General features: G+C 35.4%; 1 protein-coding gene across 1 annotated transcript; it reads right to left on the bottom strand.

Annotated features, from left to right (window-relative positions):
- Positions 1–634: 634 nt before the first annotated feature.
- TRIADDRAFT_62266 (uncharacterized protein) lies at positions 635–11,789 on the bottom strand (the record flags this gene model as incomplete). The annotated part of the gene is made up of 13 exons (XM_002118173.1): positions 635–980; positions 1,271–1,390; positions 1,495–2,734; positions 2,907–4,149; positions 4,258–4,352; positions 4,437–4,538; positions 4,666–4,858; positions 4,964–5,132; positions 5,241–5,633; positions 5,763–5,902; positions 6,043–6,212; positions 6,348–9,143; positions 9,527–11,789. 13 exons carry the CDS (start codon positions 11,787–11,789, stop codon positions 635–637), a joined length of 9,270 nt encoding a protein of 3,089 aa, XP_002118209.1.
- Between the last annotated feature and the right edge of the window lie 4,656 nt (positions 11,790–16,445).

The following is a 16,445-nucleotide window of genomic DNA, read 5'->3' as shown; positions in this document are numbered from 1 at the left end:
GGGTCTTCCGAATAATAAATCTACCTATTTCGTTATGTTAACGTAAACGGAGTTACTAGCATATCGCAATAAATTTGTTAGCAAAGACAGCACTAACTGCTGGATTACAAAAAAACATGAATTTATATTATAGTCATCAAGTAAGCATGACCAAGCGAATACTATATCATTTCATTAAATTCCAGCTATAGAGTTGTATCGCCATGTAGATATTAGCTAACTAATAGATATTTTCACAAATCTTGCAAAATTTTTATGAATTGAATTCATTATTAATACCGATATGAATAAGTTTCTACTTTCCCTTTTCATAGCCATCGAAAATTAACATTAACTAGTAAAAAACTTTATCAGCATTTACAGTAATGAAAAATTTAAGGTAACATAATGGATTACCAATATTGTAAAAACTGTAATCTAAGCTAAAATAAAGTATAATGAAATAACTTATACACCATTTGAAGCAATACTTGGTTAGGATGTTATTGTTAAAGTGCTCTCTATAAAGATGTTTCATGAGCGCTTCGACTAGAATAAGAACAGAAGAACAAGAATGATGTTACTCACTAATGAAATTCGAATTAACTATTGTAGTGCACTGCGATAATAAAAATTTAATAAATGAACTTAATACTTACTTTGTTGATGATGAACCACGCCTTACAGCAATTGCTATAGCATCAGAACCATTAGAAGATGTTAGCGAGTGTGAGGACCGATGGAGATCATTTTGCTTAGAATTTCGTAATTCACCACTAGAAGAAAGATTATTATGGAATGAAATAGCCGCATCTGATACACTATGTTGAACAGCAACAGGGCCATTGCCATGTCGTGATCTCTGACTAGGTCTTCCTTGACTCGAAACAGCTGATTCCGCATCAAAAGTGGAAAGCGACGCTTGTTGACGCATTGGCTTAACCGGATTGGATCTAGGTGGTGGTTGTGGATGTCCCTTGCGCATGGGTGGTTTGGGAACACTATTATCATAAATCAAGCATACAAATTGTGTCAAGTCACCATATAGCTTTTGATTAATTATTTGTTACGTACGACTTTAACTATTTTTAATCTACTGCGTCGCTACTCGAATTCGCTACATAATATCATTAACGATAGGCGCTTCTACATATTCAAAGGAAACACTAATATACGTATATTCTATAATTTATGTGTATAAAGACCCGATATGGCTATATTAGTAAAAATTAGTAGCTGTAACATTAATTACTTATATCAGTACACATTCACTCTTGTATATCATACTTACAGATGCCGAGGTCCACCGGGCATCATGCTAGCTTCATTCTGGTGAGCAACGGAAGATTTCGCGTATATACTACGAGGAGGTTGTGCATGCTGTTGCTTATCATAGGATTTGTTTGGAAAGCTGTTACAATTAACATAGGAAAAAAGAAAATAAAAATATAAAGTAAGCATCACAAAACACGTTAAAAGCAAACACGTAAAAAGAAAAAGCGAATCTAAACTAACGAAGTGACTTCCATATCGTCATCTTCATCTTCTTCGATAGCCAGTGGAGGTTGCATTCCAGAAAAGCTAGAGCCAGGGCGCTTATTTGCTGGTGGATTACTTCGACAATTAGGAGGATTGATCCTATCCTCCTGGAAACTAAACGACGTCGGTACGTTGTTACGTACAACAACTTTCTCTGAACCCTTAGCAATAACTTTATTTTTCGGAGAAACAGGCGATACCGGTGATGTCGGTTCTAACATAGTTTCATCGATGGTAGAGTACACATGTGAAGAGCTCCTTGCTGGTATCAATTGATTTTGACGCAGTAATACCTGTGGCTCATGCGAGTGTAGTGATTCCTTGGACGAATGAACGCTGACTGATTCCTGTGATTTATCAACCTGAGACCCTGATGGAGTAGCGCTTCTACTACCGTCTTGATTCGGCGGCACAGATGCCTGCCGACTAGGTGCTTTCCAATTTCCTTTTTCATCATCTGATGATGTCGACGCATAATTCTGTTCTAATACTTCTCTGACATCTTCTTCTTCAGAACTTGAACCAACACTATCGCCATCAGCAGCTATCGCTGATTTTTCATATGCATCAGTAAATTCTCTCCATGCCTCATTATCGGGTACACCAAGAACATTACTGCCATCAACATGATCATAAGATCGAGCAACAGGATAAGCATTTGGTCCAGCGAATCCGTGGCCACGACTAGTATCAATCCGACCATTGAAATGTCCATTTAATCCGTTACTTCGATGCCCATTCAACTGACCTTTATCAATTGTGCCAGTATAGTATGTTCCTTCTCTACCACAGAGGCGTGCAGAGAGTTCGCTTCTTACAGATTCATTGCTAATACAGTAGCATATTAATATGCACGCACTTTTAATGAAGTTGACCATAGTAAAAATATATTGAAAATAAACTGTCTCATTCTGAACAGCAATTACACCAAATACCCAAGCAGCTGTGATAAAGAGTAATATAAGCATTCCTGATCTTAAATCAAATTTATCACTGTCGATCTCTTTTCTGTTCCATCGTGTCATTGAATTTGATCTAAATCTTATTTTATGGTACGTTAGGCAAAAGAATACCAAACTAATACCAATAATACATGCTGCTGGACATCCCAAACTCCATATTAAACCATGTTCAACCGAGAGCCAGCAATATCGTTTGTTATGATAATAACTTAATGAAATGGCCGTAGTGGCAGTTGCAATTGCCGCCGGAATACCTATTACGCAGACAAGAAGAGATGTCAACAAATTAATCCTAACGTCGAAATAAAATAATGTATCACGTTTTACTATATGGTATATGTTGATGCAACGGTACCAGTATTGAATCAATAAGTAAAATAAATTTTCATATCTAACCGTATAAAATACTCCTATTAAACAACTTACCATAACCCGGTAATAAGCAAAACAATAAATGGCACTTGGTAGTTTTCTTAGTCTCTTTCAATTTACGATACATATAAATACTTTCAATACAAATCCACGAAAAAACAACAAGTAGAAAGAAGTGTAACAATGTCGAAATGGCAATGCAGATCATCGTCGATGCAGTTTGCGTAATTCCAATTAAGAATAGCGATTCAACAAGTATTAAATTAATTAAAATATGACAATGGATCGTATTAGTACTACCATTGACACTTCTCATAACCGTTAAACATAAGAATACCGACACTAGCAATAATAACGATATCCCAATACCAATATACGTAACTAGCTCAAGTTTGATAGGTGTGACACTAGGCAAAGGTTTCGACCTATACCTTGACAAAACACCAAAGTCTGTCAAGTGATTACATTGGCAAACAGTTTTGCTCGAATCGCGTGAAATCAATGAACAGCCATCTGTTGACCAACGTCCACCCTCTGTTAGCTTAAGATCCTTTTTCCAGTAAACGCATTCATGTGCTTGCACGTTTGATACTTTTTTGGTATTAGACAGAGTCAGAGTAATAGGAGAACTCAATGATGATGTATCGACCCCAACGACTTTACACGATAATACTGTACTAGTTACCATTATATCATATGGAGCCACAACATCAGACTTTCCAGGCAATAATTGACCAATCGTATCAAATTTTAAATATACAATGGGCACCGATTCGTCCGAACTTCCTTTCTTAACTAAGTCATTCGGTAAAGAAATTCGGTCAGTAATGTTAGATACGCTACCAGAATCGCTAGGCCTTGGCAAAGTTAAACCGTTGTACTGTGATACAATAATTTCTTCAATTCGCATCATAACATTCGGATACGTAATAGCATTATTGATACTCTTATCTTTAATATATGCTTTACCAAGGTCGTTGGTATAATCATTTACTGATGACAATAAAGTGGAACTTCTGTTACTCTTTTTACTCCATTTATCTAAATTGTTACGTGATAGTAGTTCACTGATAGCATTAAATGACTTCTCTGTAATTGTGTTGACTTCATTAGTGTTGGCTCGTTGATTGCTACGTCCCAATAGTTGGCGACCGTAAGATAGGGCATTATTTACTACATCAAGGCAGATGTTGATATCATGCTCAAATGACAGTCCTGACGTCTTCAACTGCTGATTTAAATCATTCAATACCGCTTGTAGACCAGTAAATGTTGGGTTTTGTTTGTAGCCATCAAACTGTAAATGCGAAGTTATACTAATCAATAAACCTGTTAAATCAACTAGTTTTCATCTAGCATTAAATTTTACAAATTATTGCATCCACGATTTTATAACACATTGTACCTGGCTTTGTAAACGTAAGTACACTCTACTAGTGCATGCTGATGTATCTGGATCTTGCCAACTTGTACTTTCATTACAGACACGACTTGCTTTTCCTAAATCAATAATTAACAACGTCAAAATAGTACGTAAAAAATAGTCTATATTACATTATGTCGCAATAATACGACATATGATACCTGAGGCACCATTAGGACAATCCATGGTAATGGTAGCATTAAATCGTGATCTATTCCACCACAAGCCACCACTAAATGATCTAGGACAAGCACCTCTAACAACTACAATTAACATACAATTATTTGTGAGATAAAATTATTCTAACAGTAATGTAATTGAAATTATTCCTATTAAGGCATTTAGTTAAACTTATAACGCTAAGTCAACTATTTTTTAACAAATAGCTACCTCGGCATCCATAACCACCATCAGTTGAAATTTCTGACGTTTTATTTACACACAAGTTACATTTATCCCCTGTAACGCCTGGTCTACAGGTGCAAGAGCCGGTCTTTTTATCACAAATTGGTGAAGTGGAACCGTATTGGTAACAATCGCATGGTCTACAACTATCTAAATTAGAATCTTTCCAATACTTGTCCTAAATTAAATTTAAAAATTGCTTTTCTCAATAAATATGTATGTTTCTCCAAACTTTTAACAAGAATTACACGCTAGTATAGCAATACAATCCAAAAGGACCAACCTCACATATGCATTCACCACTTGTAATATTACAAATGTGAGAAAAATTTTTGTTTCTGTCACACGCACAAGGTTCACAAAATCCTGGTGTACCGAATTCACCTGGTTGGCACTTATCACCAAATTGAGTTTCGCAAAATCGACCTTGAAATCCTTTATTACATTGGCATCTATATCAGACCGAACCAGGTGATAAATAAATATGAAGGTTTACTTTTCACTAACAACAAATCATGTAAAAATCTTCTAATTTAATAGTTTAACCCAATTAAACTTACTCATAGCCATAATGTACATTTACATTCATTACACATCGTCCATTATTTTTACAAGGATTAAGACTGCATGCACTGATACATTTTGGACCAACATAACCAGTGCTGCATTTGCAAGTGTAGCGATTCCACTCCGCGACGCATGAACTTTGTGAGGGGCAAGGATTAGAAGCACAAGGATTACCAATATTACAATTAGCTCCAACGTTTTGTTGAACAGTAAAACTTGTTACAGCAATTTGTCGATCATTAATTGCTATGCCTTGCATACATCCGTCGAAACCATTTTGAATAGTAGCAATACTTGTTGAACTATTAATCACACGATTCCCACCAAACATAATTTGATTAATTTGAACTGGTCGAGAAAGATCTAGTTGAAATGACGCTTGATAACTGGTAAAAAGGCAAGACAATAAATTATATTATCAAAAATAATAATCTATCATTATTTGATATTATACAATCAAGGTTCAGCAGTATAAATTAAAAGAAAATATTTTAATATAGGCTAATTTCAGATACCTATTATAATCAAGTTTTAGAAAAACTCCACTTTTTTCCCATTCAATTCTAGCTTCATGCCATTCTCCATCGTTAACCCGAATATACTTCACCACGGTCTCATAATTTCCAAATTTATATTTTAATAGTCCATTCTCAATCTTGAAAAATATAAAATAAATGTAATTCTTAAACAACGGTCATACCATAGGATTGCGTTTACTGTTATGACTACTATACACTACACATATTAAAAGCAAACTGCGTATGTAAAATAATAATATGTTATAATTTAGCATACCATCAGTACAATATCGCGCTGACTATCTGTCATATAACTAAGATATGCATTCCTCAACCGTGTACGAAATATCAGTGATAGTGACCATGGTGCCGTAATAGTGTTTTGCAGTGGTGGTAAAGGATAAATAATAATGCTTTGATCGGTAAATCTCCAAGTACGGACAATAGCTATTATAACATAAAAGCATCCAAATTAGACGATACGTGTGTAAAGTAGTTAGAACAATACTGTAACCATCTACAACATGAAAATGCATTAATAATTTAGAATTAAAAATAAATACAATCTACTACATTGCTTACTGTCTTGACATGTTTTTCCTCCAATATTTGCAGGGCATCGGCACCTGAATCCATCATAAACATCAACACATTCAGCACCAGATGAACAAGGTGAAATCGAACCACCCTGACAACGTTGATCCGTCTGACGGCAACCAATAACACTACCATTGTTGACATAAAAATTGTCTAATGGAATTAACTTGCTATTGATGTACAAATTTCTAATACAACCAACAAAATCATTTTTCTTAAATGCCATTGGATAAGTATCCCTTATAGTAGGTACACCACCAATTTGTAATGGTGCTGTAACATCAAGTGACTTGCCTTGATCTTGGCTTAAAGTAGTAGCTGCACATGAATAGTTACCAATTGTTGAGCCATATCTTATAGCTAAATCTGTATCGCAGTAATCAATTGATACACTAGCAACTTGATTCAGGTATTTAACGGATACAGTGTGCCATTTACCATCGTTAACATTTCCTTCAATATTTGCTGTCGCACTATATTTATCAGTTCCAGTTGAAAACGATAATCGAACTTTACCATTAATAAGTTCAAGCGCTAAATAATCACCTCGATGATTATATCGACCGTTATATAACAATAAGCCGTTGTCGTGGATTGTTGCAAATTGTACAGAAATTTCTAAACGCCATCTTTGTTTAATACCCCCAACAGTAACGTAAGAATTACCAGGGAAACTTCTTTCGATAGCATCACATAGTGGTCCACCGTAATACTTTGGGCATGTGCAATAAAATCCCTGCCCATTAGCATTTTCAACACATGAAGCACCATTCTTACACGGTTGACTTGCACATGAGCCAATTTCACAGTTAATACCAGCATAACCACTGTTACATATACAAGTATACCCATTTTCGATATTGACACATTTGCCATTGTTGCCACATGGATTAGAACGGCATAAATTACGCATTCTATTACAACGTAAACCGGTATACCCAACAGGACATTCACAAGCATAACGTTTAGCTTGTCTAATGTTACGGACAATGATCTTAGGTGTCGAAACAACTGCATTATCAAGTGAAGCTCCAAAATTAACAACACAATCATAATTTGGACTGCATGGTTGTGGCAAGCAATAACCACCATCAAACGGGAGTAAGTTAAAACCTTTTGCTAATAACTGCTCTCGATAAATATAGATACTATCACGAAAGTAATTTTGTAAGTAATATCGATTATTGGTACGATCCCAACCTGAGATAGTTACATTTAAAATATTTTGACCAGCGACATCATCTTGTTGAACATTTAAAATATAGATATCGCGAGATTGGCAGCGCATAATGCCAGCAATAGTATTAGTTAATAATGATGTCATATTGGTAATAAAAGTTTCCGGTAAAATATTAGTAAAACGGAGAACAGCAATATTTTTTAATGTATCCGATGTAACAGCAATCACTTTAAGACTTAATGTTGATCTAGCGACATGGATTCCATCACTAACTGATATTGTCATTTGACGAGATTCTTGAACATTACCAGCACTTGGTGATAAGTATATTTCACCACTAGTACGATTTAATTGTAGCAAACGATCATTGTTACCTTGAATGATGGCAAATGTTAATGTATCTGATATATCAGGATCGGTAGCATTCAATTTACCAACGCTTGCTGTTGGATAATAATCAGGAAAGTAATTAAGCAAAAAGGTATAATTTTGGATTGTTGGCGGATTATCATTAACATCAATAATATGGATTGTTACCGTTGTTTCGGTAAAAAATGGTGGTGACTGTGCTCGAACCCTTATTTGATACGTGCGTCGTATTTCAAAATCTAATGGTCGCAATGTTGTTACAACACCATTACTACTATTAACATGGAATATGCGTGGTTCAAATCCACTAGTAGCTTCATAAGTAATGAAAGCATTTGTCCCTTCATCTTTACTAGTAGCATTCAATTGGACAACAGTTGTTCCAGCAGGTGAATTTTCCGGTAAGTATGCATCATACTCTTTTGGATAAAATTCTGGTGGGCTATCTTTAACATCAGTTATAGTTATCTTAACGGTAGCAAAGCTATGCTTAGGAGGTCTTCCTTTATCGATAGCAGTTACTACAATAGTATATTCTGGAACAGTTTCACGATCTAATGCTTTAGCAGTACGTATAACACCAGTTGAACCATCAATTGCAAATGTACCATTACCATTTTCATTTTCAGCTAATTCAAAATGGATTTGTTGATTAACGCCTTCATCTTTATCTGTAGCGGCGACTTGTAGTACTCTTGTACCAATTTCAACATCTTCGGCAATTGATGCATTGTAAGATGGTTGTGAAAACACTGGTGCATTATCGTTAGAATCCAAGATTGAAATAACCACATCTGTTCGGCCACTCAGCGACGGTACACCGTTGTCACTAGCTCTAACTTCTAACGAGAAAGTGCTACGTGTTTCCCGATCAAGGGCAGCAGCAATTGATATTGCACCACTCTTGCTATCAATTTTAAATTCACGTACAGGAGTTACAATTCGATACGTTAATCGAGCATTCTCATTTGCATCAGCATCTTTAGCGGTCACAGTCAAAATAACTGTTCCGATGGCAGTATCTTCATAGATATCAGCTGTATAGGCTCGATCAAATGTCGGTGCATGATTATTGGTATCGATCACTCTCATCTTAACCGTTGCTGTACTATTTAACAGTAAATCAGACGCTTGAACCACTAACGTGTATTCCTTTTCGCGGAGATAATCAATTGGTGCTGCTAAATAAATGTAGCCTTGTGGATCTATACCAAATCGGCTACGAACGTTACCTACCAAGAAAATATTGAATAAAGTCTATTTAAAATCATCGAACAAAGAAAAAAAAGTAGACAAAGTCACAGTCATCAATTAATGAAATTATACATTTCTTATATTGAAGCAAATTATGCATTTTAACAACGATATTAACTTAATTAAGGCAATCAAGAATTATTTATTATCTTCTATCTATGTACAGCACCATACTGTATAGTAACTGTATCTAGACTGTATTTGTATACTCTTTATTTATAGAAAAATATAACAATCCAGTGTACAGTACAACAAAATTTTAGTATCAGTTAATTTGGTAACTGAAAAAATAAATCGGTAATAAGATACAATTAAGAAAAAAATGATACTTAAAAGTGTATTAATATTACCATCTACGTACCTGATACTATACTGTAATAGATCGTTTTTGAGTCGACATCGGTTGCTGTTACTTGAACAATTTGTCGGCCAACTTTTTCATCTTCACGTACATCGGCATTATAAATTGATTTGGGAAATTTAGGTGCATTATCGTTGACATCCACAACGGTAACTGTTACTTGTGCTGAACTTGATAATGGTGGTGTACCACCATCAGTAGCAATGATAAAAAAGCTGTATTGACTTTTGGATTCATAATTTAACGGTCGAGCAGTTGATATAACACCACTGACACTGTCAACATTGAATGGAATTTCTTCACTTCCTCGCTGTATACTGTAACGTACTTGTTTATTTTGGTCGGAATCAGCATCAAACGCATGTACAGGTAAAACACTACTACCAACGGGAATATCTTCTTTTACACTGGCTTGATATACATTGGAACTAAATCGAGGCTGATTGTCATTAACATCGGTGACCGAGACAACGACTGTTGTAGTATTCGATAGTGATGGTCTACCGCGATCTTTAGCTGTTACATCTAACGTATAACTTTGTTGTTGTTCGTAATCGAGAGATGCAATTAATGTAATCCGACCATTGGTTGGGTTGATCGTAAATTTATTCTGACCAGCTAAACTATAGCGTATATCAGCGTTATCATCATTATCTGGATCGGTAGCACGCACAGTTGTAACTAACGTATTAATTTTAGCATCTTCAGCAATTGTTACTTTGTAATTTTTTTGTGTAAATTGGGGTGGATTATCGTTCACATCAGTGACAATAATAGTGACATTAGAACGTGCAAATTTCGGTGTAGTACCACTATCCGTTGCTTGAATTTCTAAATGATAACGATCGGTTATTTCACGATCAAGACTACGATCGATAATAATTGCACCGGATGTAACACCGACACGAAAGGCTGAATTAATGCCGGCACTATTAACGATTGAATATGTGACACGAGCATTACTACTAGCATCGTTATCTTGAGCACGCACTTGTAATGCAGTAGTACCAATTGGGATATCTTCGGGTATACTAACTTGATAACTTGGTGATTCAAATCGTGGTGCATTGTCGTTGCGATCAAGTACATCAATAGTAACGGATACGCGTGAAAACAATGTTGTTGTACCATCGTTTACTGTTGCGGTAACAGTAAACTGATGTTTTGCAATTTCTTCACGATCTAAATAATTGACAGTATAGATAGCGCCACTAACTGAGTTAATACCAAATAAGCTGTTACTTCTTAAATCGCCGACAGCAGCCATCGAATACGTTAAACCGGGTGCACTTTTATCGCGAACACTAACAGTGAGAACAGTTGTACCAGATGGTTCATTTTCAAAGATGGAACTAGAATAAGAAGATTGAGTAAATACTGGCGCAATGACATCACGCTTGGAACGTATACTACGTCGATTACGATGATGTTCCAGAATTGGATTATTCTTGGATGGTAAACGATTATACCATTCAACTAATTGATGTCGTTGATGATGATTGATTACCTTTTGATTCTGTCGATCATGATTGGTATTAATTTGATAATCTGTCATTAAGTGAATTTTAGCAAAATTGACATTTAATGAACGTTGATAACGTGTAACAACTTGTAAATGAAATGGACGAGAACATAATGAGGCAGTCTTGGATGGATCCGTTAAAGCCTTACAATAAATTTTAACAATTCGTTTGGAAATGGGTGTTAAAACGATATGGCGTTGTGCGGATCGTTCAACTGGTTCAACTTGGCCGACGATACGTTTCAATGCAACATCAGGGAAAATTTCGGCTAAGAATAAATACGCCTCACCTTGATGATTTAATGTTGCAAAATTAGTATTAATTATCTTTTTTCTTGCATCTTGAAGTCGGCATCGGCTACCATGAGTATAAATGGTGATGGGTATTAATCTTTTGTTTAAGTGAGTTAATTTTTGACTGGATAAGCCTGTTGGACGTAAACGTATTAAATAAGACAATGGATTGGACTTTAAATCAGAACAACGAATATCTTTTCGTGTTATCATTTTGCCAGTCTTAGCATGGATTGTAAACAAATTATTTTCCGCATGATTATTACCAAGTGGAAGTAGTTGGTAATCGGCTTGAACGCTATTTAATTGTCTATTCAGATCAACAATTACTGTATCATGTTTCAAGTTATCTTGAATATGGACAATTATACCTTGACAACTTGCACATAATTGAGAGATCGCTATAATGTAACACATTAACCGATAGATGAAGTTGAGCGACGACATTTTACTGCTAATTTAAAATTGGATTGAATCAATTTTCCACAATTTGGATAGGATAAATGGTATACCGCCGCCGCCACGTTTTGTACTTGAAAATGTCGCTAGTCTATCGAGTGAGTCAACATAAGAAAAAGTCAATTGTACATTAAGCATGAAAGGGAATTACGTAGTGCGGGAGAGCGGGGAAAAAAACATCTAGTCTAAAACAGCTTCAATATGGACATGTATGATACACTGTATCGATGCCCGACCGACCAACAAGACAACTACACCGCTGTAGTAGAAAGCTCTCACTCTCTCTCCCCACTAACAATAATCGCAAAAAATGATCATTGCAAAATTTTCCTACGCTGTAAATCCAATCCACTCAGTGAAATAATGTCCTATTACTAGTCTATTTCAACGACAGTTTATTCAATCTTGTACTTACATTGAGTTCGTCCGTTAAAATAATCAATTTTGTTTTGTCGATAGTCCAAAGTGGGTTGAAAAATTGTTGGGTGCAAAGTGCATTGACCTAACCATCAATGGTACTATGGATCCTGACTTGATACCATGGATCCTTTACCCTGGATAGATCTTTCCTCTAAGCTCGATTTTAGCAATTGTATAGAAAGATACTGGACAAGAATAAGTCGTTTCGATCTACAATTGCCTGTTGAACTTGTAAAAAATGAAAAATTTCTTCTGGTTTTTTTTTCCTTCTCTTGACGTCTTTTTCTCCCAATGACAGTAACACTCTCTTCACTGAGATCCAAACTCTCCTTGTCTCTTTCAACAGTAGTCTGTATATAAAGATGGGGCCTGGCTTTCGGGCGTTCTTGACAAAGCCGCCAGTATCTCGATACCGATTCCACTTGACGCTCGATATTGGTACGTACTACACCAGGAATGAAGCGCTGGTATGGTACGTGTTTGAAGCGACGTACTGCACGATCACTGTCGCTACTGTCTGTTTGTTTTGTGAGTGATCGTTGTATTGTTACGCTGAGACTACTTGAGTCGAGAGTGTGTGTATAGACACTGGACACGACACGTTATACGTACCCTAGTAATGGACCACGCTTGGCAGTGTAATACTAAGGGTGGGCACGATGGTACAAGACAGTCTGTTCAACATGGACCAAGTAAAAGGCGGTACAGTACAATTACCGTAACGGTACGGTGATTGACACCAACTGTGGTGACACATACTGGTACTCAACCAACCCAAGTACGATACTGGTTGGGTGGTAACAAAGGGTACTAACTGCTCGTCGCTGTAGCTGACACCACGGTCTGTTGACTCTATTGTGCAGGTCAGTTTGGATCGTTGTCATTGTGGACAAGCAGATTGATCATCGATGGCCTAGGCAGCAAGAATGGCAACAATCTAAACTGACCTACACAATAGTCTCTATCCTACTGCACTGTTTCAATTCCCTGATTCCTCTCGATTGGTGTCCATGTACACTACAGGCCTGCCAAGAAGGAATCTTCTACACATAGCCCTGGGACCACCTGGATATTGGCCTATTTCCCCCCCCCCCCCCTCTTTCTTTTTTTGGGGGGGACTCTACCTATCTCAATATGGACGTAAATCAAGCATGGCACACAATTCAAATTATAACTGAGCAGAAAATAAATTTTATCTTTATTTCATCTCAAATCAAATCAAAATCTTGAAATTGATCGATTGTACCGTTATCTATACACAATCTAATCAATCATTGAGGAACTAACAATAGGCAAAGATACAACAACTTTTCTACGCGCACTTCCTTTTACCCTATTGCAAGCTCTTCCTTGAAATTCAACAATGACTAATAGCCATCATAAGTAATAGACTATTTTGAAAAAATGTGCCACCCTTATTGTCATCCATCGATGACATCCAATTCAATCGATTGTGAATCATTCTTGCTACTATAACCCACTTATGACTGTATACTGTAGCACTATTGAGGGCGATCTATTTTTTCTTAACACACGCTATATTTAGATAATAATTTGCCTCCGCCCCCATGAACAATAGGCTAACAACGTCCATGGGAGGGTAAAAGAACTCATTTATATGTTAACTAGATAACATTAACATCATAAAAGGACGATCACTATTGTCCTCGAGGCCTTTTCAACACTTTGAAATGTTGAACTTTGTCTACGTTTAATTAATCGATAATACACCATCACCAAGTTGATAGTCATGGAAGATACGTAGACGACAGATGAAAATAATTTAATTTTCCAATGTGGACAATCGTTAAGATATTTATTAACGTTCAAAAAAAATATCAACACAACATTTTGCATGTCAAGATCATTATCATGACTGACCCATTGAGCAATACAAACTCAAGTACATGTGCGGTAGACTGTTGACAAAGTTTGTTGTCGTTCACCCTATGTTCAATCAATCACAATTAGATTGCAACTAGAACAAAACAGAATTGATTTCCATCATTGACAGCGATTGATACTGTACTACGATCGATAAGGGCAATGGATATCTTTTATTTTTTTTTGACTGGCCATCTTGAAGATGAAATTACCAAGTTGAAGTAGTTTCTAGCGCCGATCGTATTGAAGAACTAGACTATTTTTTAAAATTGCTACACTGTCATAACAATGAAAGAGTTATATATTAATGAGTCAGCCACAAATTTTCCACAATGATAACCACTTTACGATCCCCTTCGATATTCTAATAGTAATCAGTACTCTACTTGCATACCAACTTAATCTTCGTCAATCTACTCAATATTTTGTTCAATGAAATATCTACCGTAATAAAAAGTAAAAATAATTTTAAAAGAATATAGATCAATAGCATACCAAACGTTAGACTCATCTCTCAATAGAATACCCTATGAGTCAAATGGCAACAATAAGTAAATAATTTAAATGAATAACCTCCTCATCTTATCTCTCGCTTTATAATATGTGACCTATATTGTTCATAAACAGTAAGAAAATACTGACAAATTCTACTTTAATTAAATACGGAAATGAAGATAGTCATGAAAGGGAAAGTTACAAGTTAGGATCAAAGTCAGAATGACCATTCTTGATCCAATAAGAAAGGAAGAATTTGATCCAGTATCAAACATATCAATAGTATCATTGAAACAGTTCCATTTGTCATGTTATACATTCATATTCATCTAGAACTCTAAGTAACATTATCCTATTTCAATCTCTCTCCATTTAATCGAATATATTTACTTGTGATATAAAATTACTACACTAATAAAACATGGCAGTAATCACGTATAGGTAATACACGTATGCGATTTGCACTGTCTATGCCGACTGATTTATAGAAATAGACAACAATAGCATCGATAGTATCATGCAGCTCTCCCTCTTTCCTCTCTCTTCTCTACTCTTAACCATCGAAACTCGCTCATCGGTACAGGATAATATTAATTTTGTACTCTAGTCAGTTTCACAACAGACTCCTATTTCCTGACAAATTAAATCAATACAACGTTTCAATTTCATACTAAGCTAATCTACCCCATGCCGCTTTTGATAGCTTAGGCCCAACGGGTGGCCATTACTACAAACTTAACATTTAAATTAAACGACTAATTTAAAATTCTACGGCATTTTTATTGTCTTGAACTAAGCTATTGATATCAAACACGATGATTAATAGTCTTGTAGTGTTGAGATCATACTGAAGAAAAGATTCAATGGCAAGTTATTGTTTAAATGGAATAGCCAACTTTTCTTATGCTATCTTTTCCATCATGTTACACTACACAATATACGTTAGTACCACTATATCCCATTTGTCTTTAGTATTATTCATTTTTTCTTTCTCTCTTTAGATAAACTCCTGTGATTCAAAAATGACGTGAAATGTTATAATATATACAGTATATACAATCTATATCAATATTACTCATAGTATAGAAATTAAAACATGCAACAATAAAAGAATAAAAGGAGTAAATAACGGTGATGGACATGTCACAACGGTAGATATTGTTCAGCAAACGGCATGCGCCATGATCCAGTTAAATAATATCCTTTTATATCATTAGCCTTCTCTTTCATATAGATATTCATACCGGCTCTAGGTATATTATATAATTACTTTAGTATTGAATTTTGATCAATTTAACAGTGATCGTATGTAGATGTATAACTTAAGGCAGACTCATAATTTCGGAGTCAGTAAATAAAATAGGTTAGTTTATCCGTAGGTTAGTTTACCCTTTTATACTACATTCTATCAATTACATATTTGATTCATCATGGAACTGGCGAATTGGACAGCATGCATTGAAAGAACCTAAAATCCTACTTCAGAAAACCAAAACTAACGGACAGCCATGCCCAAAGACATTAAATTAAAATTATGAATATTTTCAATCAATACAGTTGATTACTGCGACAATATCGTTATCCAACTGTGCTCATCAATAAAAAGTTTTAATAGTTTGATATGATGATAAAAAATACCCTGCACTACCTAATCTAACGATCAAGATAGACTTTCTATTAAACTAAAGCCTAAACTGATAATCTACGGTAATATCATTCTACATTCTAATTTTAATCGCTTCTGTTTTAGACAAAGAATTATCCAGTACCAATTGATAGACAAATAGTAGGGTATCAATTTCATCATTTCCGCATTAATTGTCTAAATGCAAGGAAATAAAGATA

This window comes from Trichoplax adhaerens, genomic scaffold (assembly GCF_000150275.1).
Source record: "Trichoplax adhaerens TRIADscaffold_39 genomic scaffold, whole genome shotgun sequence".
NCBI classification, from domain to species: Eukaryota; Metazoa; Placozoa; class Uniplacotomia; order Trichoplacea; family Trichoplacidae; genus Trichoplax; species Trichoplax adhaerens.
The sequence above is the reverse complement of the archived record's forward strand: the minus strand, read 5'-3'. Positions and strand labels throughout refer to the sequence as shown.